This window comes from Terrapene carolina, unplaced genomic scaffold (assembly GCF_002925995.2).
Source record: "Terrapene carolina triunguis isolate 2854851 unplaced genomic scaffold, T_m_triunguis-2.0 Scaffold165, whole genome shotgun sequence".
NCBI lineage: Eukaryota > Metazoa > Chordata > Testudines > Emydidae > Terrapene > Terrapene triunguis.
The window spans coordinates 1,078,268-1,105,187 of record NW_020664516.1 but is presented as its reverse complement, the minus strand read 5'-3'; the positions used below and the strand labels follow the sequence as shown (position 1 = coordinate 1,105,187).

Here is a 26,920-nt window from a genome sequence, read left to right as displayed (position 1 = left end):
GTATACCCCAAATTAAAAAACACAGTAATAGAATTAAAAAAGAGCCACCGTGGCTTAACAATCATGTAAAAGAAGCAGTGAGAGATAAAAAGGCATCTTTTAAAAAGTGGAAGTCAAATCCTAGTGAGGTAAATAGAAAGGAGCATAAACACTGCCAAATTAAGTGTAAAAATGTAATAAGAAAAGCCAAAAAGGAGTTTGAAGAACAGCTAGCCAAAAACTCAAAAGGTAATAAAATGTTTTTTTAAGTACATCAGAAGCAGGAAGCCTGCTAAACAACCAGTGGGGCCCCTGGACGATCGAGATACAAAAGGAGTACTTAAAGACGATAAAGTCATTGCGGAGAAACTAAATGAATTCTTTGCTTCAGTCTTCACGGCTGAGGAAGTTAGGGAGATTCCCAAACCTGAGCCGTCCTTTGTAGGTGACAAATCTGAGGAATTGTCACAGATTGAAGTGTCACTAGAGGAAGTTTTGGAATTAATTGATAAACTTAACAGTAACAAGTCACCGGGACCAAATGGCATTCACCCAAGGGTTCTGAAATAACTCAAATGTGAAATTGCGGAACTATTAACTATGGTTTGTAACCTGTCCTTTAAATCAGCTTCTGTACCCAATGACTGGAAGATAGCTACTGTAACGCCAATATTTAAAAAGGGCTCTGGAGGTGATCCTGGCAATTACAGACCGGTAAGTCTAACGTCAGTACCGGGCAAATTAGTTGAAACGATAGTAAAGAATAAAATTGTCAGACACATAGAAGAACATAAATTGTTGGGCAAAAGTCAACATGGTTTCTGTAAAGGGAAATCATGTCTTACTAATCTATTAGAGTTCTCTGAAGGGGTCAAACAAACATGTGGACAAGGGGGATTCAGTGGACATAGTGTACTTAGATTTCCAGAAAGCCTTTGACAAGGTCCCTCACCAAAGGCTCTTACGTAAACTAAGTTGTCATGGAATAAAAGGAAGATCCTTTCATCGATTGAGAACTGGGTTAAAAGACAGGGAAAAAGGGTAGGAATAAATGGTAAATTTTCAGAATGGAGAGGGCTAACTAGTGGTGTTCCCCAAGGGTCAGTCCTAGGACCAATCCTATTCAATTTATTCATAAATGATCTGGAGAAAGGGGTAAACAGTGAGGTGGCAAAGTTTGCAGATGATACTAAACTGCTCAAAATAGTTAAGACCAAAGTAGACTGTGAAGAACTTCAAAAAGATCTCACAAAACTAAGTGATTGGGCAACAAAATGGCAAATGAAATTTAATGTGGATAAATGTAAAGTAATGCACATTGGAAAAAATAACCCCAACTATACATACAATATGAGGGGGGCTAATTTAGCTACAACTAATCAGGAAAGAGATCTTGGAGTCATCGTGGATAGTTCTCTGAAGATGTCCACACAGTGTGCAGCGGCAGCCAAAAAAGCAAACAGGATGTTAGGAATCATTAAAAAAAGGGATAGAGAATAAGAGGGAGAATATTTTATTGCCCTTATATAAATCCATGGTACGCCCACATCTTGAATACTGCGTACAGATGTGGTCTCCTCATCATCTCAAAAAAGATATACTGGCATTAGAAAAGATTCAGAGAAGGGCAACTAAAATGATTAGGGGTTTGGAACAGGTCCCCTATGAGGAGAGATTAAAGAGGCTAGGACTTTTCAGCTTGGAAAAGAGGAGACTAAGGGGGGATATGATAGAGGTATATAAAATCATGAGTGGTGTGGAGAAAGTGAATAAGGAAAAGTTATTTACTTGTTCCCATAATATAAGAACTAGGGGCCATGAAATGAAATTAATGGGCAGCAGGTTAAGTTCTTCTTCACACAGCGCACAGTCAGCCTGTGGAACTCCTTGCCTGAGGAGGTTGTGAAGGCTAGGACTATAACAGCGTTTAAAAGAGAACTAGATAAATTCATGGAGGTTAAATCCATTAATGGCTATTAGCCAGGATGGGTAAGGAATGGTGTCCCTAGTCTCTGTTTGTCAGAGGGTGGAGATGGATGGCAGGAGAGAGATCACTTGATCATTACCCGTTAGGTTCACTCCCTCTGGGGCACCTGGGATTGGCCGCTGTCAGTAGACAGGATACTGGGCTAGATGGACCTTTGGTCTGACCCAGTACGTCCATTCTTATGTTTCTTATGTGTATTGTGGTAGGGCCTGGCTGCACCACTAGAGCAAAGAGGTCTCAGCATTGCCTGTTATTCAACGACTTAGAGGCTCTCTCTGAACTTGACCATGGCAGATTGTCAGTCATTCCCGCAGCATGCCCAGGGATCAGACTGCATGTCCTGAGCGCTCTGTTCTGGCTCTCCAGACCAGCTGCGTGCTGTTCTCTGCAGAGTAACACTTTTTATTCATTTTTTGTAGGGAAAAAGAAGCTAGTTTGAGCCATTTTCCATCCCAGCTGCTCAAAGGACAGCAGCATCACGTACAAGGAGATTTCACAGCTCGTTTGCCTGTGATGAGAACGGTGAGATTTTGGACATTTCAAACACAATTTACTCCACACAGATGCAGTAGCAGGCCCAAGTCAGCTGTGAATTTTTTCATGTGCACTAAAGGTTGCTATGTTGTCATGTTCCAGACTGATCCCATGTTACACTGGAACGGCTCCGGAGCCCCTGCGGTTACCTAAGGCGCATTTTAAAGTGCCCCTTGACAACCTAGAGTCATTAAGAAAACTGCTGTCGTGACAGAAGAGTCAATCTTCCTTTAACCCAAGAAGCCAGAGCCAAGCTTCCAACCACTAGAACTTGAGAGCAAGATCTGCAGAGTCAGTCGGTTACGTGGCCAATTCAGAGACGGGTCAGCTATGAAGGAAAAATCAGCCTGGAGGATCTTGAATTGAATTGGAGATCAGCAGGGTACGAGGAAGAGAAGCACTGTTTCCTGATGCCAGGCTCAATGATCTGCCCCTACTATGCCACAGAAGGACAGGAGGAATGGTGGAATATTCACAATTGCACTAACCAGTCGTCCTCGAGTTGGACATGGAACTGACCGGAATGCAACACAAGGATGGCTTATCCAACGTGAATAACCTTTAGGAGAACTGGCTGAAGACATGGAGAGGCCAGTCCATCACATCTCCAGATACCCCAGAGGAGCTACCAGAAGTCTTAGCCCAAGAGCATTTAGATGCTTTACCTGTAATGAATGCGAAACTGAAGCTAAAACAATTGCTCTAGAAGAGTAAATGCAAGTGTGGAGTAAGAAGCTTTCTAACAATTCTGCCAAGGAAGAAAGTGATCCATGGTGCAAGGCCAATACAGGGACCCAAGGGGACAGCTGCACTGCTTAAAGGAAGTGGCAATTACTACAGTACTGAGCAGCAAAAAGCACAACCTCCAGGGAATCTTTGGAAAGGAAGTGGTGACGTTGTTACAAAGGTGGGGAGAGGCCAGCTGCAAGCCAGGACGAAAACAGCTAAAGCTGACCAGCCACTGGGGCTGTCTCCGTGCCTTGAGGGATATGGTTAGGTAACCTACCTAACCCAAACTGGCAAACCCCAGGCCAAGAGAGGACGTTGAACTGGGGGCTGAAAAGCAGGTCTGCTGTAAGAGATACTGTGAATACAAGTTCTAAGGCCAGGCTGGCTTTAGCAGATGCTACTGCAGCAACCCCGGCGGTTGTTTAGACTGGACTGCGCAAGCCAGGCCCAGTGGTTGGTGATGAGGCTGCAGGAAGAGGGAAGATTCCTCCCTAAGTCAGTCAGTGCATCTACACAAGAAGCATTTTCAATTCTACATTTTCACCAACAGGTGGCGCTAGCCATGTACACATTGGTTACGATTTCACAATGGACCCTTCACCCCCTTGCCTTCCACTACTCCTCCCCCCCCCCCCACCCCCGCGCCCAATCTGTCTGGAAAGGGTTTACCTTTGGTGTTCCCTCACCACCACCACAGGCAGGCTCTGCAGCATCCAACCCCTCCTCCGCCGGGCCCTCAAGCATGTGGTACACCATCAGCAAAAGCAGTCGTGACGCAGGGTCTGGGCTTCAGCAGAGAGGTGCCCCATGGTCTCCTGCTCCAACTGCAGCTTCCACTTGTGGTGCCGAACATGCCTGCTCCAAACCAACGTAGCTGGGAGCCAGGAGCTAATTCCTTCCCCCGCATGGTGCGTAAGCTCACTCGCAGTCTGGAGCCCACAGGAGGGGCTGGCGAGGATTTTAAGCCTGAATACCCTCCACTTGGCATTAGTGAATTGAAACAAATTTTATTTTTCATTTTCCACTTATGAAAAAATTTCAAATGAAACAGAAAAAGCAGGAGAGACACGTGCTGCAAACCCCAATTCCCCTCTGCGAAGATCTGTGGGCAGTCAGTCAGTTAGGCACATTGCTCTTCACTGTACCCTACTCTCCGTCAGCAACGGCACCCAGACACAAACACGCAGCGTGTAAAGCCATTGGGTACCGTCAGTCTCGCACGCACACGCACGCTAGGGGTATGTGCTTTTAATCCAACGTGTCTAGCAGCACTTGTGAGGACGCCTATGACAGCACTGCTGAACCAGTTCATCTTCGTTTGGTGTTAAGCCATTACAGCTGCTCGCTGGGGTCGCTGTGTGGCTCCAAATTCAATATTTACTTTTCAATCCTTATGAAAACAGAGCTGCTGCCTTTCAATGTAACGGCCTGGCTGTCATGTATTTAAAATCTTGCCGTCTATAATGCTGTTGGTCCACACACACAGCCTGTAAAAACCTGACTTTACAAGCTTTGGGGGTGACACAAGCACACTCCATACTTCCAGGTCAATTCTCCCAGCAGACCCCTGGCATATCCAAGCAGCCATTCCTGGCAGAGCTCTAGCTGGGGGATGCAGCCCAGAACCCAGCTACACCGACATGGCCTAACCCGCAGAGAACGGGGCTCTCTAATGGAACACACAGCCAAACCCTTCGCTCAGGCAGCGTTAGCAGCTGCTCCCTGGAGGTTAGCGCCAGGGGCTCATCCAAACCTGGTGATTTCCAACTCCCTCCGCTTTTCCAGCCTCTAATCACAGCGAGGTGCTCTCCATGCCCGCAGGCTGGCTGCTCCCAGGGCTGGAGGTGCATTCACAGCCTAGCCCACTGACATGAGGAACAAGGCAAAGGCTCCCACTGCACTAGCCTGGCCCCTCGCAAGGTCAGCAAAGGGCCAGCCACGGGCTCTTGAAGGGGCAGACCTGGTGAAGCCTTCAATTCCCAGGCTGAAGCCTACAAGTGACTGCTGGGGGGGATAACAGAGCTTGGGCTGTGGGGAATAAACACATGAACGCCTTGGCTGAGGTGGAAGAGATCTTTTTAATGAATGGGATCCAAATAAACACCTTGAGCTGCCCTCTGGGGAAGAGCTCAGGTCACTAGCACTGGAGATAAATACTGGATGTTCATGTGTGGGGACGGGTATAGATCTTTTTTACTTAAGAAAATAACAAGCGGTCACCCAGGTGGATGAGCTTTATCACTAAATTAGCAGAAACCAGCTCAGCACAAACTCTCCAGATATAAATACTGGTGGCTCAGTCTGAAAAAAATAAAGAGAAAGACCTAAATCGGAAGGCGCTACATTAGATTAACCAGCAAAATACTGAGTGCTGCTGCAGCCGCGGTGACGGTGGGGAGATGGGAGAGGTCTGCCAGCTGCTGCCCGGCTCCGCAAACGGCACGTGACGGGGACTGCTGCCGAGGAGGGACTGACTCAGTCAGCGCTCTGTCTCTTCCCTGGGCAGTGTGGGGGCCGGGCAGCAGGGAGGTCAGGCGAGGGAAGAGGCGGTGGCGGCAATGGAGGGTGAAGGGCAGCACTGGAGGACGTCACTCCATCTCCTCTGATGGCTAGTGCAAACAATCGTCAACTCTGGCAAAGGAGCAGGAACCCAAGCCCACGCGAGCCATGAGCCGCAAACACTCGGAGGCCTGGCCCAGGGCCAGCATCAGCGGGGGCTGCTTTGGCAGGTTCTGAGATTCTGTGGGGGAAGAGAGAAGAAAAGGTCTCAGAATGGCCATGCTGGAGGGCTGAGCACGGCACCTTGCCAGAGCGGCCTACCCAAGTGCTCCCTCGACTCCTGAACTAGACAGCGAGCAGAGCACAGGCTGGGTGGCTGCGGAGCTGGTCACGCTGGGTCTGTCAGGGTGCTGTCCCTGCACAGAGTCACGCCCGCATTCGCTGGACGCGCCCCCCAGCAGCGTGAGGTGGCAGGACCTTTGGGAAGCAGTGCTGCGTGGGCCAACGAGCACCCGCTGGTGCTGCCAGTCTTAGTCCAAGGGAGACTATGGGACTGCGCAGCCGCAGTTCCAGCCGCTGAACACGAGACCCAGGAGAGCAGAACGTGAAGGCAGAAGCAAGGTGGGGGATGGGGTGCTATTTAGTGGCCTTCTCCGAGGTGGCCGCTGTCTGCTCCCACTCGTGGGCATCTAGCCTGCAATACAAGCCCCTCGGGCCTAGCCGTGGATCTGGAGTCCTTTGTTTTCTCAAGTGTGCTCTCCAGTTTTATGCTGCTCATCTCTCTGGAGGGGAAATCTTCCACCCAGCTCTGTGCCTCTGCTGAGACCTCAGCCAGGAGTACCAGCAAAGGAGGACGCTTGGTGCCACCAGCCTAGTCCAGGTGTCAGAAGGATCACAGGATGCACACAGCATGTCTGGGGACAAGTCCCTCAGGCGACATCCTTCAGCAACTTCTCATCTCCTCCAATGGGCGATCAAACAGGGCAAGCACCTTGCCCTGCCGCTGATACTGAGCCAGCCCCGTGTGGCTGTCAGCAGCCTGATCCCCAGAGGAGACTTTCCTTCCCCAAATTCCGCCTCCTCCATGTCTGTCTGACAGAGGGTGCAGCCAGGTACGGGGCTGGAGTGCTAACTCCCCTCTAGCTCGCTGCTCTCACGTTACTGCTCGTCATGCTGCACTCTCCCCATGCATTAGAGACAACAGCCACGGACCAGACTATTGATGTATGGGTCCTTCCTGGGACCAAAACATGGCTCTGTGAGACGGAGGAGCTGGCTCGTGCGTGGAGCCTGGCCAGCGGGGGAAAGACTGACCTTAGTTAAAGCTCAGTCCCACCAGGGACTGGGGAACAGGGAGAGTGTGTGGGGATCAGGCTCCAAGCCCCTGGCCCCCGTCCTCAGAGTCTAATTCCCACCCTCTTTTCTCTGCCACAAAGGCCTCGAGGGAAGCAGCTGTGCCACCTCCTCCTCCCTGATGGTACCAGCAGGTGGCGTGCTGGGGGTGGGTGAGTCCCCTGCCCTCAGTGCCCCCCGCAGGGAGCGCTGCTCAGTCCCTCCCGCCCTGCTGGGTGTGCAGGGAGCTGGGCCGGGCTCCCCGAGGCCCTGGCCGAAAGGGCCCATTTTCTAGTTTTCAAAATTGTGACTAAAAGTATCAAAGCAGCTTTTCAGGCCCCCGGCCAAGCCCAAGGCTGAGACCAGTGGGGAACCAGGGAGCAGGGTGGGTGAGCCGCCATGGGAGCCTGTGGGGCCATCAGCCTTCTCTGAGAGCCCAGCCAGGGTAACCTCCCTCCCTCGACCCTTTGCCAAGATGTCAGAGGAGCTCAGGCTGCAAGGGGTCCCGTTGCTGTACAGGCCCGATCCTGCCTGCAAACAAGCTTCGATTCCATGGAAGGTTTCCGCGTCAACGGGCCCTGGGAATTGGCCACTTCCTGTCTGGACAGGCTCCACCCTGGGCCAGCTGCTGAGGAGCCAGAACCTACGTTTTCTGGGCTGACTTCCCTAGCGAGGGACTCTCCAGAGGCCAAGCAAAGGCAGAGCCTGCTATTGATCCTCAGGCAGATCAGGGCTCTGGAGTACAAGCTGCCATCCCGAGAAAAGCCTGGGCCCCTGTCTCTATGGGGCAGGCGCAAGGGGTGAAGGCCTTACACAGTGAGTGCTGGGCTGGGGAACGGGCCTTCAAAGGCCAATTAGACAGCAGGTGCTGCCACCCAACTGCGGACGCAGAGGGGCCCCAGATCATTGCTTAACCTTGGGGCCAAGACCAGACCCAACTGCTCAAATGCCCAGGTGCACACGGGCCGGCAGTGTGGGAACACAATGAGAACTAATCAGCTGGAGGAGACCCCACGACAGATCTCTGGGCACGCAACAAGGTCACTCCACATCCAGCTACTCTCGGGTTGGAAAGGGCAGCCCTGGCTGGGCCCCACGGCCCTTTTATAATCTTGGCTCCAAGCAGGCCAAGGGAGAGGGAATGGCTTTCGAGAAGGCTCAGGAACCCGCTCTCGGAGGAGAAAGCTCATTTAAACACTTGCAACTCCAGCTGTTCAATGAAAAACCCACAGCAATCACAAGTCTGCCCTCTTCACTCTCCAGCCACACGCCCGCAGGTGAGGACAAGCACCACTGAAATGAATTCTACTGATGGGAGGGTGAAACCCACTTTCCCTGACAGTGGGGTCAGCTACAGACCAGAGGGGGTGGTGGTCAATCCCTGTACTGAAAGGACCCCAGAGGAGACAGCTGATGGCTGCTGAAGGGGCAGGGTGAGAGGGGAATGCACGGGAGCTGCTTAGCTCCTCGCAGCGAAGGTGGAAATTCCTGAAGAGCACCCTCAGAGGAGAGTTGGGACAGGCGACTGGGTGTGAGCCAGGAGGGGAGCAGCAGCTGTATGCTGGCCGGGGAACAGGGGTCGGGCTGTGGGTATCTGGCTTCCCTTCTACCCTTCCCCAGTCACCCCAGCTGTCACCGTCCCAGGCCACAACCCCTCGGAGCAATCGGCAGGAACAAGGTGAGCTCCAGGCACACATTACCGAGAGTCCGCCCCCCCCCCCACTCCCAAGCACCTGCCCGGGGGCGACTGCGCTTGCAGCACAGGTGTCACGGCCCCTGCCTTACCCAATATAGCACTATTGAGAGCAGCACACACAGGTTCCCTCTGGATTGGATCCAGCTGCTGCCCAACAGGGCAGTTCCAGGGGTCAGAGTACGCTAACAAGCTGAAAGCGTCCTGGGGACAGAAGAGAGACATGGGCAGTAAGGCGAGTAGCAATGCAGAAAACGGGCAGGTACCAACAGCCAACCAGGGCATGGTCCCCAGCCAGCCAGGTAGCAGGCATCGGCCAACAAGAATGCCCCGCCTCCAGCAGCAAATGAGGGCACCTGGGCAAGGGGCTGCTGAGTGAGACATGCACCTCCCCCAGTGCAGAATGGGCACTGGCTTGTGGGAGCTGGCCACAGGCGGCCTGTGTTACCGAGTGCCACTGCTGATTCCAGTGCTGCTCCCACCCCTCTCCACCCGCACAGCCCCCCAGCACTTGGCAGGGAAAGCCCCAGTTCTGGTCCACGTGGCGGGTGCTGCTGTGAGCCTCACCTGCAGCATCTTCTTGTGTGTCGTGTTCTTCCCATACTCTCTGCAGAGCTGCTCGCTCAGAGTCTGCAGCTCCCGCCCAAACTGGATCATTCGCTCCGTGGCAGCGTGGTGCCCCCCGCAGAGCTGCCGCTGGGGGCAGCCGTCTTCTGGAAAAAGGCCAGAGGGGAAGAGAAATGACTGCCCTCTGCAGGCAGGTACCTCCCGGCGCTCAGCCCTGCTTCAGATCCACAAAGCCCTTCCCCGAGGCCCACCCTCACTCGAACGTTCCCCTGGCGGGGCTGCCGTTCTTTGCGCCCTGAGTCCAACCGTCTGCCAGCAGGTGGTGGGTGTCTGTGTGGGATGCACACAGGCACGGTACCGTCCAGGATCTGCCCTGGATGAACAGCTCAGCAAGTCTCACGACCACGCCGCACCGGGGTCCGCACTGCGGCTGCGCTGTGTTACCACCTCCGCGGGGAGTGTGGAAATGCAGCCCCGCGGAAGAGGCTGCACTGACATCCCCCTCCCCCCCCCAAACCGAACAGTTAGAGCCTCCCCACAAGTGACTGCCCCTCTGAGTCTGGACCTGCAGGGATCCCCAGCGCCCACGAGTCCTTTCCGTCCCGGGCCCCTCTGCTGAGGCTGCCGAGGAGGAGGGCAATCCACGCCAGTTGTCCAGGTGGTTTTGTTGTGTGGTGAGCACTTGACAACCAGGAAATAGAGTGAGACCTTCACAGCCTCATCTCATCTCACAGGGTACATCACCACAGCAACTAGACACCCGCGGCTGCCCTTCGCCAGCCGACTCGGGCGGTGGGGCTGTTTCATTGCTGTGTAGACTTCTGGGCTCAGGCTGGAGCCTGAGCTCTGGGACCCTCCCACCTCGCAGGGTCCTAGAGCCTGGACGGCTACACACCAATGGAACAGCCCCGCAGCCCTGTGAGCCCAAGTTGGCTGGCCCGGGCCAGCTGCAGGTGTCTAGTTGCTGTGTAGACGTACCCAGAGAGGACACAGAACCGCCAACAGAGGATGGCAGCTGTCCGTACTGTTCTGAGCTGGATGTGACTGGTGGCCAGGCTCTGGTGCCTCCACTGCCCCATCACCAGCCCACCTGATTAGCCCTCTGTATCCGGCACCTTGGGAGTTCCAGGGCAGTAGGACCCACTGAAAAATTAGGCCTTTTGTTTGACTCCCCTGTAACGGGAGCCCCACCCCATGTATCAAGTCAGTGGGCAAACTCAGCTGCCCAGCCCTGTCTGAATCAGCATTAGGCACCTGCCCAACCCAAAACGTCTAGATTAGTTCAATCCCCAGATGGTTTCTCCTCCCCCCCCCGTATCCGAGATCCCCAGATTCTCATGCCTGCACCCTGGCTGGGGAACAGACCCCCAGGGCAACGCCCAACCCTGATCCAGTCCCAGATAGAGCTAACGCATGTGCCAGCAGCGCCATTCCCCCCCTAACTTTTTGTGAGGGAGAGGTGAGTGCTCCTGCCTTCCAGGGCCCTACCCATGCTGGACTCATCCGTCTGGAGGATCTCTTCGTGTTTGTAGGTGCCATTCATTATCCTGGTGGAGGAGTTTTCAAGGACTCCATTGGGGTAATGCTCAGCCTCCATCTCCATCTCACTGTCACTGGGGTGCAAAAGGAAAAAAAGCCTGAGGGCTTAGAAAGGGCAGAAACATTCCCCAAAGGGAAAATCCTGCAGGAGGAAGCATGCCCAACGGCCGACCAGTGGGCTGCCAGGGCTAGTCACCCAGCAGCCCACAGGAGACAAGAAAACAATCGATCGAGCAGGGCAAAACCGGGTTCAGAACAATGAGGGCCTGTACCTATAAAGTGCGGTTCCAACTCAACGGGGTCCCGGAGGAGGGAAGTGTGAAGTACTTAAATTAACATTTCAAATTGCAGCCACCTCTGGGGTGGAGAACAGCAGCCAAGCAGCACACAACACTCTACACAATACAGGGGAAATTTTAGCCAAGAGCACTGAGGCAAACTATCAGCCCTACAAAAAGTGCCCCACAGGATCTTTAATGTCCATACAGAGCAGACAGGGCTGCAGTTTCAAGACCTCTACACAGCAAATTGCAGGAGACCTCCACTGCTCTAACTCAGAAGGCTGAAGGGATGAGATGATCCGCCAGGATTTGAACTGAAGAGTTCAAAGATTCTCTGTGTTTCAGATCTACGTGGTCCCCGCTGGCATAGAGCTGTCATTACCCAGCGTTTGTGCAGACGATTCATAGGACTCCGGTATGTGATGTCTCTCACTCAGTTATGAGCTGTACAAGCATGTGGAGTTCAGAACGGAAGCTTGAGGCTTCCCTGGCCATGGTATTTAGCATCCCACTTAGTGAGCCTGTCAGCTGGCAGTTAGTGAGAATCATAGAATATCAGGGTTGGAAGGGACCTCAGGAGATCATCTAGTCCCACCCCTGCTCAAAGCAGGACCAATCCCCAGACAGCTTTTTGCCCCTCATTAATCACAGAGATCTCCTCTGCTCCAGCATGCCCTAGCCAGCTCTGCAGTAGCCACCAAAACAGCTAAGCACAGAGAAAACTCAACTCTCACGCTTGGTCAGCATATTTCAAACCCCAATAAATGCAGCAGTAACGACCTTCCAGGCTGGAAATCCCCGGACTCAATGGAGATGCCCGTAATTCACAAGGCCCTTCAGCCCAATGGCACCAGCAGCTAATAAACCGGTCCAGTGAACAGAATGTGACCCCATACGAACGGAACACGTCTAAGTGACAAGGGTCTGGGCTGCTGTGCAGGAGACTCAGGTCCGCTTCCTGCACACAGCTCAGGCTCTGATTCCCTGCAGGAGCACACTGCTCCCTGAAGGAAGGAGGCCGGCATGCTGTCCACGAGCAAACCCTTCGGCTGAGAGCGCAGGAGCATGCTCGGCAGGGCTGCTGCCTCTTAGACCATCTTCCGGGACAGTCACAGCATCACCCTGGCAGGGCATCTGCCCCAAAGGTATTCGGGGACTGCTATCCGGCTTCTCCTCCGGGAATGGGCAGCAGCAATTCCGTCCCTAGGTGGGAGGGAGGAAGTGTGGAACAAAGCCGGCCATTGGCTGCTCAGCAGTGATGCCTGTAGCTACTCATGGTTACCCCCGTGATGGAACGATGAGGCTGATGAGGTGCTCAGAAAGCAGGCTAAGCCCCCTCCTGCCCAGGCATGGGAAAGGCACTGCAAGGAATACCTGGTCTCCTGGTTACTTGTACTGCTGTGCTGCTGGGATTTGGTGGAGTCTGTTGAATTGGACTCAGAGTAGTTCACGGATGAAGGAGAGGAAGAGGAGGAGGAGGACGACGATGAACTCAGTGCTGGGTATTTACTGTGGCTCTGTTTGCTTTTTGTGGATGTGACTCCGTTGCTACAGCTTGGGCTATCTGCGCCTGAAAGCCAAACAGAGACGTGTCAGAGGGGAGAGCTAGGCAGCTCTGGGCTGAAGTCAGCAGCTTCAGGGCAGCAGGAGACAGATGGCTTGTGCTCCTTTCACTGAGGAGCAGGCCCCAGGGGCGGGAAATAGGGGCAGGCTGCAATTCACAAAATACTAGAGCTGCTTTTTACATTAAGCAGAGTGTTAGGAAAACACAAGCAAACCCCTAATGAATGGCAGCGTCCACTTGCAACACCTGTGCTTCAGTGATTGTGAGAAACAATCCAGAAGATAAGATCAGCACCAAACAGCTCAGACACATGAGGAACTGAGAATCCAAAGAGAAGCACACGAGACGCCCAGCCCACGAAGTTTGTCTTCTTTGAAACCAGAATTCTCATCCCTCTAACACACCTGGGGAAGAAATCTACATGTTCAGTGCACAGGTAAAAACTAGGCCAAAATCCACCTGCTGCAATAGATACAGCATTAAAAGCGGAAGAAGCTTTAAAAACCTCCCACAAACTGCAAACTCCATCTCATAGGATGAAACATGGTCTAATGGGACACAGGCAACTTAACACCAACCTGCCACGTGACACTTGTTTATAATTTACTAATGATCAATCTGATTCTCCTCACTTGGGAGTTACAGGAGCAAGCGAAAGGAGACGTAGGTCCACAACACTATCACCACGTGCCTGGTACCACAGGTGACAGCACTGATTACATATGCAAAGCCATCAGCTGCCACTAACAAATCGTATTTTATATACACGCACAGACATGACTGTCAAAACATCAGACTGGCTCTGCAACATGTCCTCACTGGTGAGTTTGTAGGGTAAGACATGCCTGCCACTTCACGTGTGCATTCACAATGTCACAGCAAAACGCATCGCAGGCTGATACGGCCGCACGCTGCTGTGTGGGTGCCAGCTCATGGACGTGTGCACTCAAGGGGCTAACGTTGTTCTGAAAGCCAATCTGTGTACTGACAGGATCAACAGCAGCATGTTCATGTGTGTGGACTGGGACAATGCTGGAGGTGAAGTCTGTCTTAACTCCAGGTTCATTGAGTTTATTACGTAGGAATTTCCTAGTTGCAAAAATCCATTACCATAGAGACACTCAGATTCTAAGGCCGGAAGAGACTGTTCTGATCAGCCGCCCGACCTCCTGGATAACACAGGCCAGAGAATTTCAACCTGGGATTACTGCATTGAGCCCATATCCTGTGGTTGAGCTAGAATATTTTTCAGAAAGACATCCAGTCTCAACACAGACACAGGGGCTCCCAGACTGGAAACGTGGCTGAAGGGAGTGGGGCTATGGAGCTGCTCAGCTAATCGTCTCCCCTTCATTTAAGCCTTTGCATGCCCAGCAGAGAATGTTTTTATCCATGCTCCAGCTCTCTCCTCCTAGCACCCTCAGCTTTGCACATGGTGCAGCAGCAGCAGCTCTGACTGCCAGGTGGAGACAGCTTGAATGTCAGCAAGAGATTTCTCCACTGGGAATGTGAAGCTTCAAACAGAGCAGCTCCGGCTCCCTGGCCCACTCTGTCCATCTCCACCCTCTGCTTTGATCTTAGGCAGGCACCTTATGCCCCTGGCCCTCGCTTGTTTTGCTTGTAAACCGTAAGTCCTTAATTTCTAGACACACATTTTAATACATTGTTGTTACACGTGAAAAACCTGTAGCAAAGTGTTTCCATCGCACTTCTTTTCTTAGCCTGGCTTCCAAATAGAAAACTGGATGGGGTCCTGGAGAGCAGGAAGCAGTTGTGAGTGCACTGGACACCTTGAAGGAGGGGGAGGTTCTCCTGCAGACTTTGGGAAGTCCATTGGAGAGCAGTTATCCCTTGTGGACCCTGAGGTCAAGGAGACAAGCTATGGGGCCAGGCCTTTGCTTATAATAGCTCTGCCCGAGGAGGACTAAATCAGGTAACTGGCTGTTCTGCGAGGCAGTCCTTTTGAAGGATATTCTGTCAGCTTCCACACAGCAACTTCTGCAAAAGGCTGTTGTACAACCTAGTCTCTGTTAAAATAACGGATTCAAAGTCAACCAGTATGCCATTTCTGTCAGAAAGAGTCGCTCCAGTAACAGGAAATCTTTCCTGCTGGGGTTAGGAGGACAGATGTCTTCCAAAGAGCAGAGCAAAGGAGACACCAGCAGGTTGAGTACAAAGTGATCCATCCCTAAGACCTGATCTGCTCCGCGTAGAGATGGACAGAAAAGCACTTACCAGTGCTGTGAACATGCGAGTTGTTCGATCCGTGTCTGGGGCTTAGGCTGGGGGATGCTGGGTAACTGTCCTGTGACTTGGGGCTGCGGGCACTGAAACACCGCACTTCGCTGTCTGTTCCATTCACCATCTCCACAAACTGTCGGCACCTGTGTCAGACAAGGGCAGAGACACCGAGGAGGAAGGGTAGGCTGACATGAATTAGATTCAGTGCTGATGCTTTTCTAGTGATTGCTATCATATGTCCCAGAGCAGCAGCAAACTGGGATCAACCAAAGCTTAGGAGGGGTCCTAGCTCTGAAGAGGGCATCTCAAGTCTCCCCATGTCTTCAAGTTGGGAATGCTGGAGTATGAAGGGAGTTTTGATACCGCTGCCTAGAAACAGATGCTAATGAACCTGGAGACCTGCATAAGGATGGAAAAAGGATGATACATAAACAAGACTGTTTCAAGAGCAGATACCTACACTGTAGCTTCCATCCCAGTATTGGCCAATTAAGTGTGTTCTACATGTAACTGACAAGATGCTGCATCTCAGCTTGGATCAGCCAAGGCAACAGATCACACTGAGACAGGGGCAGAGACCATATTACAGTGTCAATAGCACTGGCTACAAAAGCACAAGACACCACAGGATTGGGGGGTGGAATGGGGCACTGATTCCAAACAGCGGGAGCAATTATGACATTCGATTCCTGAGACAAGGGAACTTTGGGTTCCCAGACACTATTCCTGCTAGTTAACCAACTGTTTCAATGTCTGCACTGATCTGAACCCACCAGAATTCACACAGGGAGTGCAAGCCAAGGAACTGGGGGTATATGGCACTGCATGGCTAATGTTCCTCGCATCACAGGTATTCTCTCTAAGCCCAAGGGTGAAAAGGTGATTTCCATTGTGCTGTCCATGGCAACGAAGGGTTATTCTAGACTAGTGTGCACCAAACTTCGTACCTCCCCCACTGTCTGATCAACCTGTGCTGGGGGCCACTACGAAAGAGAAGACAATGTATGGTAAAAACACTCATCCACAGAGAAAGGCTGGTGAAGGCCTAGCTCTCCACTCCGCTCTACTGGGAGCTGACAGGTACTCTCTGCTTACCCTAGGGTATGGGCTAAGAGGACACATGAACCAGCCCTGAAGGACTGGGGACACCAACACATACACACACACACCAATTCCTACTTTCCCTTAGTCTCTATCTTAACCCCACCTTTTTCCACACCAGTTTCTTTCTAGGAATCCCCACAGCCACGCCCACACTTCTCAACAGGCTGTAAGTGGGGATGAACCGAACTTTACCACGTTCAAGTTGCCTGAACAACAGGACGGACTGGGAAGACCAAAGGCAGTGGTAATACACCGGGGCAGGAATCCACACCACTTCCACTTGTCTGCAGAGCTTTCCCCTGACATGGCATTCTGCTCAGGTGGAGGGGATTTCTGTGGGGCAGGCAGAAGGGGGCAGGCCACTAAGGTGCCAAGTTTGCCCATCTTTAGTTGACAGGTCATGGCAAAGCCCGACTAGCAACAGCTACTGATCCTGAGCAGTGCTAACAACGGTAGCCAGCGTTCCTTCCCACCTTGCTCACAGGGTAACTGCTCTTACCAGCGGCCTCAATCTGCCTGAATTAAGAAATATGCTGGTTCCTAACACAGTGAGGCCTGTGGACTGCCTGGTTCAGGTCTGTAGACTTTCCAGTGACATCTCCCAGCACAAAGCTAAGCATACTTACTTTAACATGAACAGCAGGTTAGGGTTGTGTTCTAGGAGGCCAGGGTAGAGCTGCTGTGTGGCCTCTATAGCCTCTCCCACTCTGCCTGCTAAGACTAGCTTCTGTATTCCTGCAAGCAAGAGGAGACCTATTGGCACCAAGGACAGCAGGTACTGTGCTCACTGAGATGACACACGGAGCCCCCACAGATCCCTCATGCCCCCAGAGAGACATCTCCAATGGTCACCCGCAAAGGGTCTAGGTAGAGCTGGGCTTATGCCATTTGTGCATCAAAAGAAAGCCTGAGAGGACAGGCAGGGGATTTGTTGATTCCTCAGAAATATCAGGAGTTGCTGGAGAACCAGTGGGAGATACAAGGGCTGTGCATTGTGCGCCCGTAACTTCCTAAGTGAAGGGGTGGGGTGCTGAGCCTTAACCAAAGGCTTCTTTTATTCAGAACATTAGCCATCTACTGAAGTTAAGCCCAGGGGATGGCAGCCTGGTCAGGGCCCATCAGGCTGTTGGGGGAAACAAGGGCATGGAGCATTCTGGGTTCTCTCTACAGAGGCACAATCCCAAATCAGCTGCACACCAAGATCTCAGGAAGCCGGTTCCAGGAACAATGAGGACTGAACTAGTTCAAACCAGACGTTTTAAAAGATTCAGGGATACAAAGCAGGAGGCCAGGTCACCCCACTCGTGGTCACAATCCACCCATCAGTGCTAGTGCCAACTGATCTGCTCTGCTGGCTGGGATGCCAGGCATGGGGCAGGGACTGAGCAGTCGTTAATCCCAGCGCACCCAGAAAAGGAACTAAGGCACCAGCTGCTCGTTTACAATGCTCTGTAGCTTGTAGGTTTTCCCTCAGCGTAATTAGCAAATCACAAAACAGGTCGCACTTTCATTGGATGATCTCAAGGTGCTTTGCAAACACGGGAGGCTGAGGGCTAGTCTACACTAGAAGCGCTAGCAGTGAGGATGCTCTAAGCTGAGGGGAGAGAGCTCGCTGGCTGGCATTATAACTCCACCTCCATGAGAGGCTGTAGCTACGTCGGCAGGAGACGGTCTCCCACTGACATAGCGCTGGCTACGCCGGCGTTGAGGTCAGTGTAATTTATGCGCTCAGGGGTGTGGATTATTCACACCACTGAGTGACCTAAATTACACCAAAGTTGTAGTGTAGACACACCCTGAGTCTAAATCTCCAGTCTGAGGGAGGCAAGTATTAACTCCGTTTTAGACATGGGGAACTAAAGCCTGGGGGCTGAAACTTGCCCAAGTCAGTGCCAGAATTGGCAATAAAACCCAGGAGTCCTGACTGCCAGTTCCCTGCTCTAATACTCCGGCTGCACACGCTCCCGCTTCTCAGAATCCTCTCTCCTTTAGATAGATTAAAAATCGTCTAGTTATCTTGTCACTGTCCCTTCAATTAAACTGTAGCGTGAGAGTCAGCTAACTCCAATGGCTGAGACCTGCCTTTTGAGTCTCATTCATTTTATTCCTCCTGTTCATCTCCATGGCAGTTTTCTTCACTGCCTTTCTTTCACCCTCTCCTCCTTTTCTGGTTTGCAGGCTCTCACTGGTTTCTCTCTGCCTTTGATGCTTCTCCTCCTTTGATTCTATTTCTGTCTCCCTGCCTGTGTTGTTCCTGTACTTTCTCTCTTGATTTGCCTGGATCTTACAGAGCCCATTTTCATCTGTCTCAGTTTCACCGGGACACAGCGACATCTCCTTCTCTAGCGCTGTTTAGTCTCCTTTCCCACAGATGACTGTGGCAGTACTATCCCACATCAGATATCCCTATCAGGTTGGGCAGATAACCCACGTACTAATAAAACCACTGACACCAAAGCAGATTGAAATCTACAAAAAACACTTCTGCTTTGCAGCCTCTTCCCTCTCCCATCAAAGCAGCAGTAGGGCAGAGTCCTGCCCATTTCAAGCTGTTTCTGCTTTGCTGCTCCAGTTGTGGCCTGTCAGCAGAGGTGTGGACAGTCAGAATCCTTGCATGGGCATCGTGGAGGGAGGGGCAGCAACTGCAGATCATCCCAGGTTGCTAGGCAGAGGAGTCTTCTAGCCTGAACACTCATTGAGCATGTATAAGAAACGTGGGTTCCAGACAATGACAGAGGAATGGAACATAGGTGTGACAGGACATGACAGCCACGTGGGAGACAGATCACAAGGAGGAGGGAGGCATGTGCAGCAGAGCAGGACAGAACAGCAGAGCATCAGGGGATGAAAATGGAACTCAGCAGCCAGGAGAGGATGGAAAAAGATGCAAGACTGGAGGATGGAAAAAGATGCAAGACTGGACCCAATGCTCTGTGATTCTGTAGGGGGATTCTAAATATTGCATTCCAAGTGCTCTCCAATTCCTTAGTAATCCAGTGGGAGGCTTCTCTTCAAAGATGTATTTTTCCACGAGCAAGGTAGTTAAAATGGCTCAAAGAAAATAAACAGCACATTGTATGCATGTGGAAGCTGGTGGCCTGGACATTAAGAAGTGAATCATATTAGCTGATGTAGCAGGCAAAGCAGACAGGTGTGGTGCATGGCTCTCTACCCAGCTCTGCTCATGCACCTCAGTCATGAATTTGCAAAGCCCTTCATAAGCAGAAAACATGAAATGAATTTGACTATGGTTTGGCTTGATTCATTTGTAATGGGTGCCACAGTAAAACCAGGCAGATATGTTAAGGCCTCTACGGCCCCCAGCCCTCATAATCAAGTTAACAAGACTGCTGCCAGTGGGAATCTAAAGCCCCAAATCAAAGATATCTCTGGGGTCTCAGTGAAACTGTTAGGGGAGATCAGATCTTTACCTCTGATGTTAAATCAGCTACATTGTTCCAGAACTGGGCCCCATCTCCAAGAAAGTACCTCCTGCCCTGCAGCAACTCTTAGCCTGATGTGCCAAGCTGCTAGGCCATGAGTTTGCAGGGATAGGAGCCTAAGGGGTGAAGGAGAGAGACAAAGGGAAGGGCTGGGACTTGGAGATGGAACCTAAGGAAGAAGAGTGCTCTACAGAGTCTTACTTTGCCTGTTCTTTATGGAGCTCTGTTCTTCCTGGATTGTGGTTTCTGTCACTCTGGCAAAGGCCGTCGCTGTTGCACAGTACCCATGATGAACCAGGTAGGAAGACACCATACTAGGAAATAAGAAAATAAAAACAGCATGATATGCATCACTAAAACAGAGGAACCATAGCGCGTGGGCGGGCGGGGGGGGGAGGGGGGAGAAAATCAACACGGGTGCTCTTGCAGTTTCAGCAGCAGGAAAAGCTACTCAACTCAGCCCTGCTAGAACACAACCAGTGTCTTATTCCTGAGGTTCAATCAGTGCTAATTGCAACGTAAACCCCTGTCCACTGGGAATTGGGCTGAGGCCCCCAAATTCATTTAAAAACAGACGTCAAGACATCAGATGGCATTTGATCTTCTTATAACTGACCTGGGCTGGACCTGGACATGGACATGTGACCCAAAAGGGAAAGATTCCACATTCCATTACCAGTGCTACAAGCCATTCAGGACCGTAAGAGCTTTTGCTTTGTTTTGCTCTCTACTATTTCAGCATTTTCTGTACAAAGATCTCAAAGCAGTTTACAAACTAATTAATTTAGCCTCTGTCTCCTTGGAAGCAGACCAGCATCTGCATTTTACAGACAGGAAAACCAAGACATCGAGAAGTCGAGTAACAGTTAGAAACGGAACTCAGGTGTCCTGAGTTCTGATCATTAAATGCTTTTTTCAACAATGCAACAGATAATGGAATGGGTGCCTTCACGTTCATACTACCCCCAGACACTAACAAGTGATTTACCATGCACTCAAAATTTGAGCACTTATTTAACACATGCATTAGTGATTTCTGAATTACGTTTTCATCCTGAAACATTGGAAGTAAAAACGAATATTTTCACTGTGCTGTCAGACAATATACGCAGTAGAAATATATTTCCCCAGTGACAGCAGGGAGCTTTCCTTGTCGAATCCATCTTGCGCCTTCTCGCTGTCTCTGTCATTTAAATGTTAGTGCTATGTAGACTTCATCAACACCTTAAATGGTGGCCTGGAAACTGGCTTGGAAATAGCTTCTCTATCCAGCTGGCTGCTGGTTAAGACTGACCAAGGAGACAGGACCTGGATGGGTTTTCAAACTGATGACTCTCTCTATAGGAGGGAAATATTTTTGGGAGCCAGCAACACATTTGCAGTTCGGATGGGATTAACAGCTTTGTTATTTTTAAAAACTGCCCAGTGACTTGCTCGGAGACTGGATTCCACTCACTGCTATAAGAGGCAAGCAAGTACTTGCCAGGATCCTCCTTGTCACAACCACACCCAGTACTGTAACACCAGCCTGCTTGGTATGCACTGCAGAAGGTGCTGACCAGCCATCCCTCTTCACAGCCAGCCAGCCTCCCTCCGGGGCAGCTTTCTGCCCATCTCTTGTGCCCAAAAGCAAACTCCAAGTGAATGAGCTACAACCCAAAGCTATTTTTCATAGCTCTTTCAACAGCCAATCTTTGGGTTCCCTATCTGGGAACCTCTTCACTACAGCAAAGAGAACTGCTTTTCAGGGCAACACAGAGACCTAGCCACACTGGAAACAAACGGCGTAGTTACCACCAAACGGTCGGAAAAGCTTGTAAAGTCAGTCCTGGTGCCACTGCAGAAGCTTGAATCATTGCATGCCAAAGTTTTGGAAGACAGTTTGCAGCATACATGTGACTGAGTGTCTCATGGTTAAAGTCAGAAATAGAGTGAGTTGACATGCTTCAGTTCTGGAATAGAATAGCCCAAGAGGCTGGTCTGGTAGTATAACATCATGGGCTTAACCCTTTCGGATTCCTGATCAGAAGCCTGGAACAACCAAGACGACTGTGTCCGTTGAATCCACCTCATACTTTACATGGAGCCCCGGGCTCAGGAAGTTTAATGAGTGCAGTGCAGACAGGAACAATAAAAGCTCGGACTTCTAGTCACCTGGGACATAACAGCAAACATCTCTCATTAAGAAGGCCGAAACGCTAAGAACACAGCAAGTGGATGGGAGCTAAGCACTGGGCTGGCTTTCAGTTAAGTTGAATTCAGTAGCCAGAGCTATCTCACTCCTTACTGTAGGTATTTAAACTGCACTAGACAGCTAACTGAAATCGGAGCCGCCCCGCGTTATTATATTTCTGTCCTTGGCATCACAGCCTCTCAGCAGCCACCCCTGTCAACTGACCAGTGCAGTACCCTGTCCTTTGTGCTAGTTTACTACCAGCACCAACTCACGGGTTCGATGCCTGGCATATTTACTGCAATAGAATGTTCCGCATTGGCTAGCTGAGTGCCACATGTCCAGTCAGGAACAGCTCATGAAATCTTTGAGATATGTTACTCCTCCGAGGAACGTGCTACATGGTATCAAAATAAACTGCTGCTGGCTGTTCTGGCTGGCTGCTTTCATGTTAAGGCAAGGCAAAGCTAATGATCTTCACAGTCCCAGGCTAGCCCAGGTCTGGTCTTGCCAGACTGGTAAACATCCCCAAGGCCAAGCGTGCTGATGGGATTGTAGACACAGAACTCCTACAGAAACACTCCAGGTAGGGCTGCGCGCCTTAGTGATGCTCAGAGCACAAGCATGGAGCGCACTCGGGTACAGCCTGCAGTGCTGGGAGCTTTTCTGGCTCATCCAGGCTTCCTTCCTCTGCTGTCTCGTACCTCTGGTTTCTGTCGGGATGCCGTCAGGTATCAGGCACACTTCAGGTGCTCCTGCATTACCAGTGTTGGGATCCTACACATCTCTCACAGCCAGTCACACCAGCTCAGCTACATTTCATGCTATTTCAGATTCTCCACAGCAGTGGCTAAAATCAGTCAGCATGGACACCAGGGGATCAGAGCAACATGAAGGAAGAATGATTTATCAGTATGCAGTCCTTACTAGTGGCTGCATCCCTTTATCAGCCACTCTTACTAGTGAAAACCGGTGTATGTGGCGGGAGGGGGGAGGTGTCCCTTACAGCTGGAGAACTCCCTTTTAGGAACGCTGCCACATCAAGCTCCCTTCTCCAAGCACAGGTCATCATTCACCTTGCGGACATGTGCCCAATCCAGTCAATTCCCCTGGACCACACTGTCTCCGTCCGTGCCTTTCAGAATGTACTACCTGGGAGTTCAGGGCACAGACGGTTTCTTGGACTCTGTGGCACGTGGGCCTGATACATGGGGTCAGTTCTGCAGGACACCCGTATTTGTGATCATTTCCTGGAGGACAGACCACATCCTATTGGCTTGTTTTGGTGGGGTGCTCTCAGACCAAACAGCAGCTACTGAAATGACAAAGCATGTCTATTGGCACTACAGATGTCTGGTTGCGTAGCTGTCGGTCAGGGGTGAAGTGAGGTGTGATCTCTGACAAATATAGCTGTGCCAGCAGAAGTCCCTAGGGTAGACACAGCCATACTGCCAGAGCTGTGCTTTTACTGGTATGGTTTGTTGTGCTCGGGGGGGTGGTTTTACTGTATTGGTGCAAAGCGTTACTTGGCCAGTATAGCGGTGTTCAGTCGAGGAGTGCTGTGCCGGCATGGTACACCACTATTCCAAAGCATTCCCAGTGTAGACGTGACCTGACTCGCCAATGCCCTCAGCTGATCCCTGGTTAGCCCTCTCCACGGAGGAGGTACTCGTGTTTCCATGAGGTGGGGAGTTTATGACATGGCCGGAGCTCAGGACTCCAGCTCCTTTGTTCCTGGACTGGAAGGGGCCTGGAGAAAACAGCCACAGAGCACTCTGCCCCATGCCAGGAGGACTAGGCCAGCATTCTTTCTGACAAGGCTCCATGTCCTGTGTGGCACATGAAACCTAAATTACCCCTCCCTCACGTGTCACTGCCCCCCAGGACCTCTCATGTCACCATGCCCAGTCCTCCTGCCCACTCCTAACCAGTACAGGAGATCCTGTCATCTCGGTTACTAAATTCCATACATTTCTCGTTGCACAATTTTTAGTATGCTGCAGATTTTGCATTGACAACACATAACTGTCCCGAGCACTGTCCTGGGGAAAACAGGAAGTGTGGACTCCCAGGTGAAGGGCAAATTGGGGCCTGTGGCACTGAGAAAATGTGGGAGGCTGTTTGGGCTCCTGGCCCCCAGGAAGCAGTAGAGACATCATCTCCCCCATATCGAAAGCATCTCCTCCTTCCCTCCCGCCTGCCCTCCCTCCCCTGCGTACACTCAGAGGGGGAAAGGGAATGGAATTCATTTTCCACTCTCTATCAACAGCTCTTCACAACATACCATGTCCATAACTTGCCGCTCAGAGCCACACAATTGGATGAGCACATCAGCATGATGTTTTACCAAAACAATCAGCAGTGAAGCAAATATTGGCGTGTAAATGCTCATTAAGTTTCAAACAGCAGCCCATCGAGATAGTACACACCCCTCAGGGCTGTCATTTCAGGCTGTCTGCAGACTCAGGCAGACACTGGCCACCTTTGGAAGGCTCATTTCAGAGCCAGAAGGACCAGACACCACTTAAGAAAATAGTAGCTTAGTCTTTGGAGCCCAATTACACAGCAAATGAGGGCAAACTTGCGTTATGCACTCGCTAATGACCCTGCAACCGACTGCGGGGGAGGGGAGGAGAGGGAGGGCTGGCTGCCTCAAGAGGAGCCGAGTTTTGCCCTGTTCCAGGGCACGAGACTAAAAGTGAGGCTTGTAGAAGCCTTGAGGAAAAGCACCAAAGAAACATTCCCGAGTGCCTAGCTGACGTGGACTCCGTGAGTTCCCTTAAGAGTTGCGTCTCCAGAGGGCTGAATTAAGCCATGTCTACCCTAGAGGGGATAGCAGCTATGGCACTGTAGCTAAGCTGCCATAACCCTGAAGTGTAGACGCAGCCTATGACGACGGAAGGGGTTTTTCCATCCCTGTAGGAACACCGCCTACCTACCTGACGGTAGCTTGTCTGCACTTGAAACACACCTAAGCATGCTGCCATTGACCTAGCTGTGCCTACACTGGGGGACTGATCAGCATCACTCTGGCACTCAGGGGTGTGGCTTTTCCCCACCCTTGAGCACCAGAGTGACGATGACTTAAGTTTTAACTCCGCTTACACCAATCCCTTAATCTCCTCACCCTGACATAGCTCCTAAAGATCGGAGTGGAAAAGGGTTTCATCCTGAGCAGGGCAGGAATGGCAGACCAGGTTTTGGATCGTCACTAGGAGAACGCTTAGTGATGCGTTCAAGAGCCTGGCACTAAATGTTAAGCAGGCCTCCCTGGACCGTCACACAGCGTAAGGGAGCAGGACAGAATTCGTGTTACCGTTGCTCATTCTGCAGCATCTGTCAGACAGGTGCTACGTCTAAGCCTAGAAAAGTAGAAGAAAGGAAGACTGCAGCAGAGACTCACTTCTGCAGCATTGCTTGCCACTCGCCTAGTCTGTCTCCTATGGGAAACCGCTTAATGGTGCCCTGAATCTTTGCTCGCCACTCCCTCATGTAGTCCTCAATGTCAAACACGAACGGCTGCTGCCCGAAGTTGGCGTCTACGATCTCTCCTGGCGTCTGCAGCCCCACAGTGGGATAGAGATTTGACTGCAAAAAAGAAAGAAAGCCACATTAATGCTTCCCAACCCTTTCCCATGGGCTCCGAGAGGAGCACGTGGGTTTGTCTCTGGTCCTCAGGGATGGGCTGCAAGGGCAGGGGAAGCTAGTGTTTAAAACCACAACTTGTAATACAAGGGGCAAGAGGCAACTGTGGCTTCTCTAGGTTGGTGACAGCCCCAGGCTCAAGAGCCCAGCTCCTGCTGCTCGAAAAGGCGTGGCATGAACCCAGCACATTGGGCTGCCTTCCCGAAGGACGGAGATCTACGTCACAACAAGCGGGTGTGATCCGTCAATCTGTTCTTCCAGAGGGTTGTGAGATTTCTACCACAATGCAGGAGCCAGGACAGTTACAGAGATTGAAAGACAAGTGTTTGTATTAGTAAGGTGACTAAGTTACCCAACTGATGGGAGAGCTCCCATGCCAGCATCTTGGGGGAGGTCTCCCCCTTACCACAACTAACCCAACTAGACGGCTGGTCCAGACAGGCTCTCTATTCTAGGAAACACTTTCACCTTCATTTCCCCACACCCTGATAGACAGCTGCTATCCAAACATCTTGCATCTCTGGTCAAAAGGGGAAGGATGCAGGACCCACTTCAAGGGCACAATCAGCCCCGCTCCAAGGACTGTCCTGCACAGCAGGTGGGGTAGCAAGAGGGACCTGTAGTTAACTCGGCTCGCCAATGATGCCAACCAAACCAGCAAGTTCACTACTCAGGGTTCAATTTCATTTCCAAGTGGCAGTGCCAATGCGACAGTCTCTCCAAACATCAACCAACACATCATTCAGCTCCTGGAGGGTTGAGATGATGTGATTCAAGTTTGGGGAGACAGTCACTAAACCCAGTACAAGCAAATGGATGCCATTTAAGTTAGTCCCGTACCAATCCTGCCCCAATCAAAACCTTCGGAGATTCTCTAAACAGTGCCATGAGGTATCCAATCTCCATGGCATGTGGAAGAATGAGGGGAGACAACACGCAGAGCATGGGCTTGCCAAATATTTCATTGTGTGGACCACACCTTAGAGAGTCTCCTGGCCACTTCTCCTGTTCACAATCACAATCGCTTAGTCAGGCAGCTAGGAGTCAGTGTGATACACTCACTGGAAACAAGGGGCAGAGGTGGCACCATGTGACCAGCCCACTCCATGGGCCAGCAGCAAGTGTGCCAGGAACCAGGGGTGATCTGAGGACCGCGGTTTGGGAATCACTGACAGTAAATATCTCCCTGCTTTATTCTGTTGCCTTGTAGCTAACTCTTCACATTAGGGCCCCATCATGGTAAAACAAGGAGTAAAATGGCCCAAGTGCCAAAGGGAACGCCCAAACTTCCTGCCCGAGCGTTATCGCACAGAGAAACACAGCTCAGTAACTAGGGACAGTCAGAGAAGTTCGAGGATAGGTGAGAACTTTATTGCAGAGACGGCCACGGGGCCTCTCTTTTTTGATAGATGACACTGGACTACACGTGCCAAGCAGTTCCTACCAACCTGACCATATGGGAGCCTATGCTGGAGCCAAGGATGCCACCTCCTCATAGACTCATAGACTTTAAGGTCAGAAGGGACCATTATGATCATCTAGTCTGACCTCCCGCATGATGCAGGCCACAAAAGCTGGCCCACCCACTCCTGGAATAATTCTCTCCCTTG

The 26,920-nt window shown here is 51.3% G+C and overlaps 1 protein-coding gene across 2 annotated transcripts in view; it reads right to left on the bottom strand.

Annotated features, from left to right (window-relative positions):
- Positions 1–5,540: 5,540 nt before the first annotated feature.
- The window catches only part of LOC112103276 (ran-binding protein 10), a 142,903-nt gene continuing 121,523 nt past the window's right edge, over positions 5,541–26,920 (bottom strand). For both annotated transcript variants that reach the window (XM_026653804.1, XM_026653805.1), the window contains 9 exons: positions 25,069–25,253; positions 19,694–19,806; positions 16,676–16,784; positions 14,940–15,088; positions 12,515–12,710; positions 10,809–10,933; positions 9,321–9,466; positions 8,846–8,957; positions 5,541–5,969 (listed from right to left, as the gene is read on the bottom strand). In XM_026653804.1, the coding sequence (XP_026509589.1) occupies positions 5,839–5,969; positions 8,846–8,957; positions 9,321–9,466; positions 10,809–10,933; positions 12,515–12,710; positions 14,940–15,088; positions 16,676–16,784; positions 19,694–19,806; positions 25,069–25,253 (1,266 nt within the window). In that variant the 3' untranslated portion in view covers positions 5,541–5,838. The remainder of the gene's footprint in view (positions 5,970–8,845; positions 8,958–9,320; positions 9,467–10,808; positions 10,934–12,514; positions 12,711–14,939; positions 15,089–16,675; positions 16,785–19,693; positions 19,807–25,068; positions 25,254–26,920) is intronic.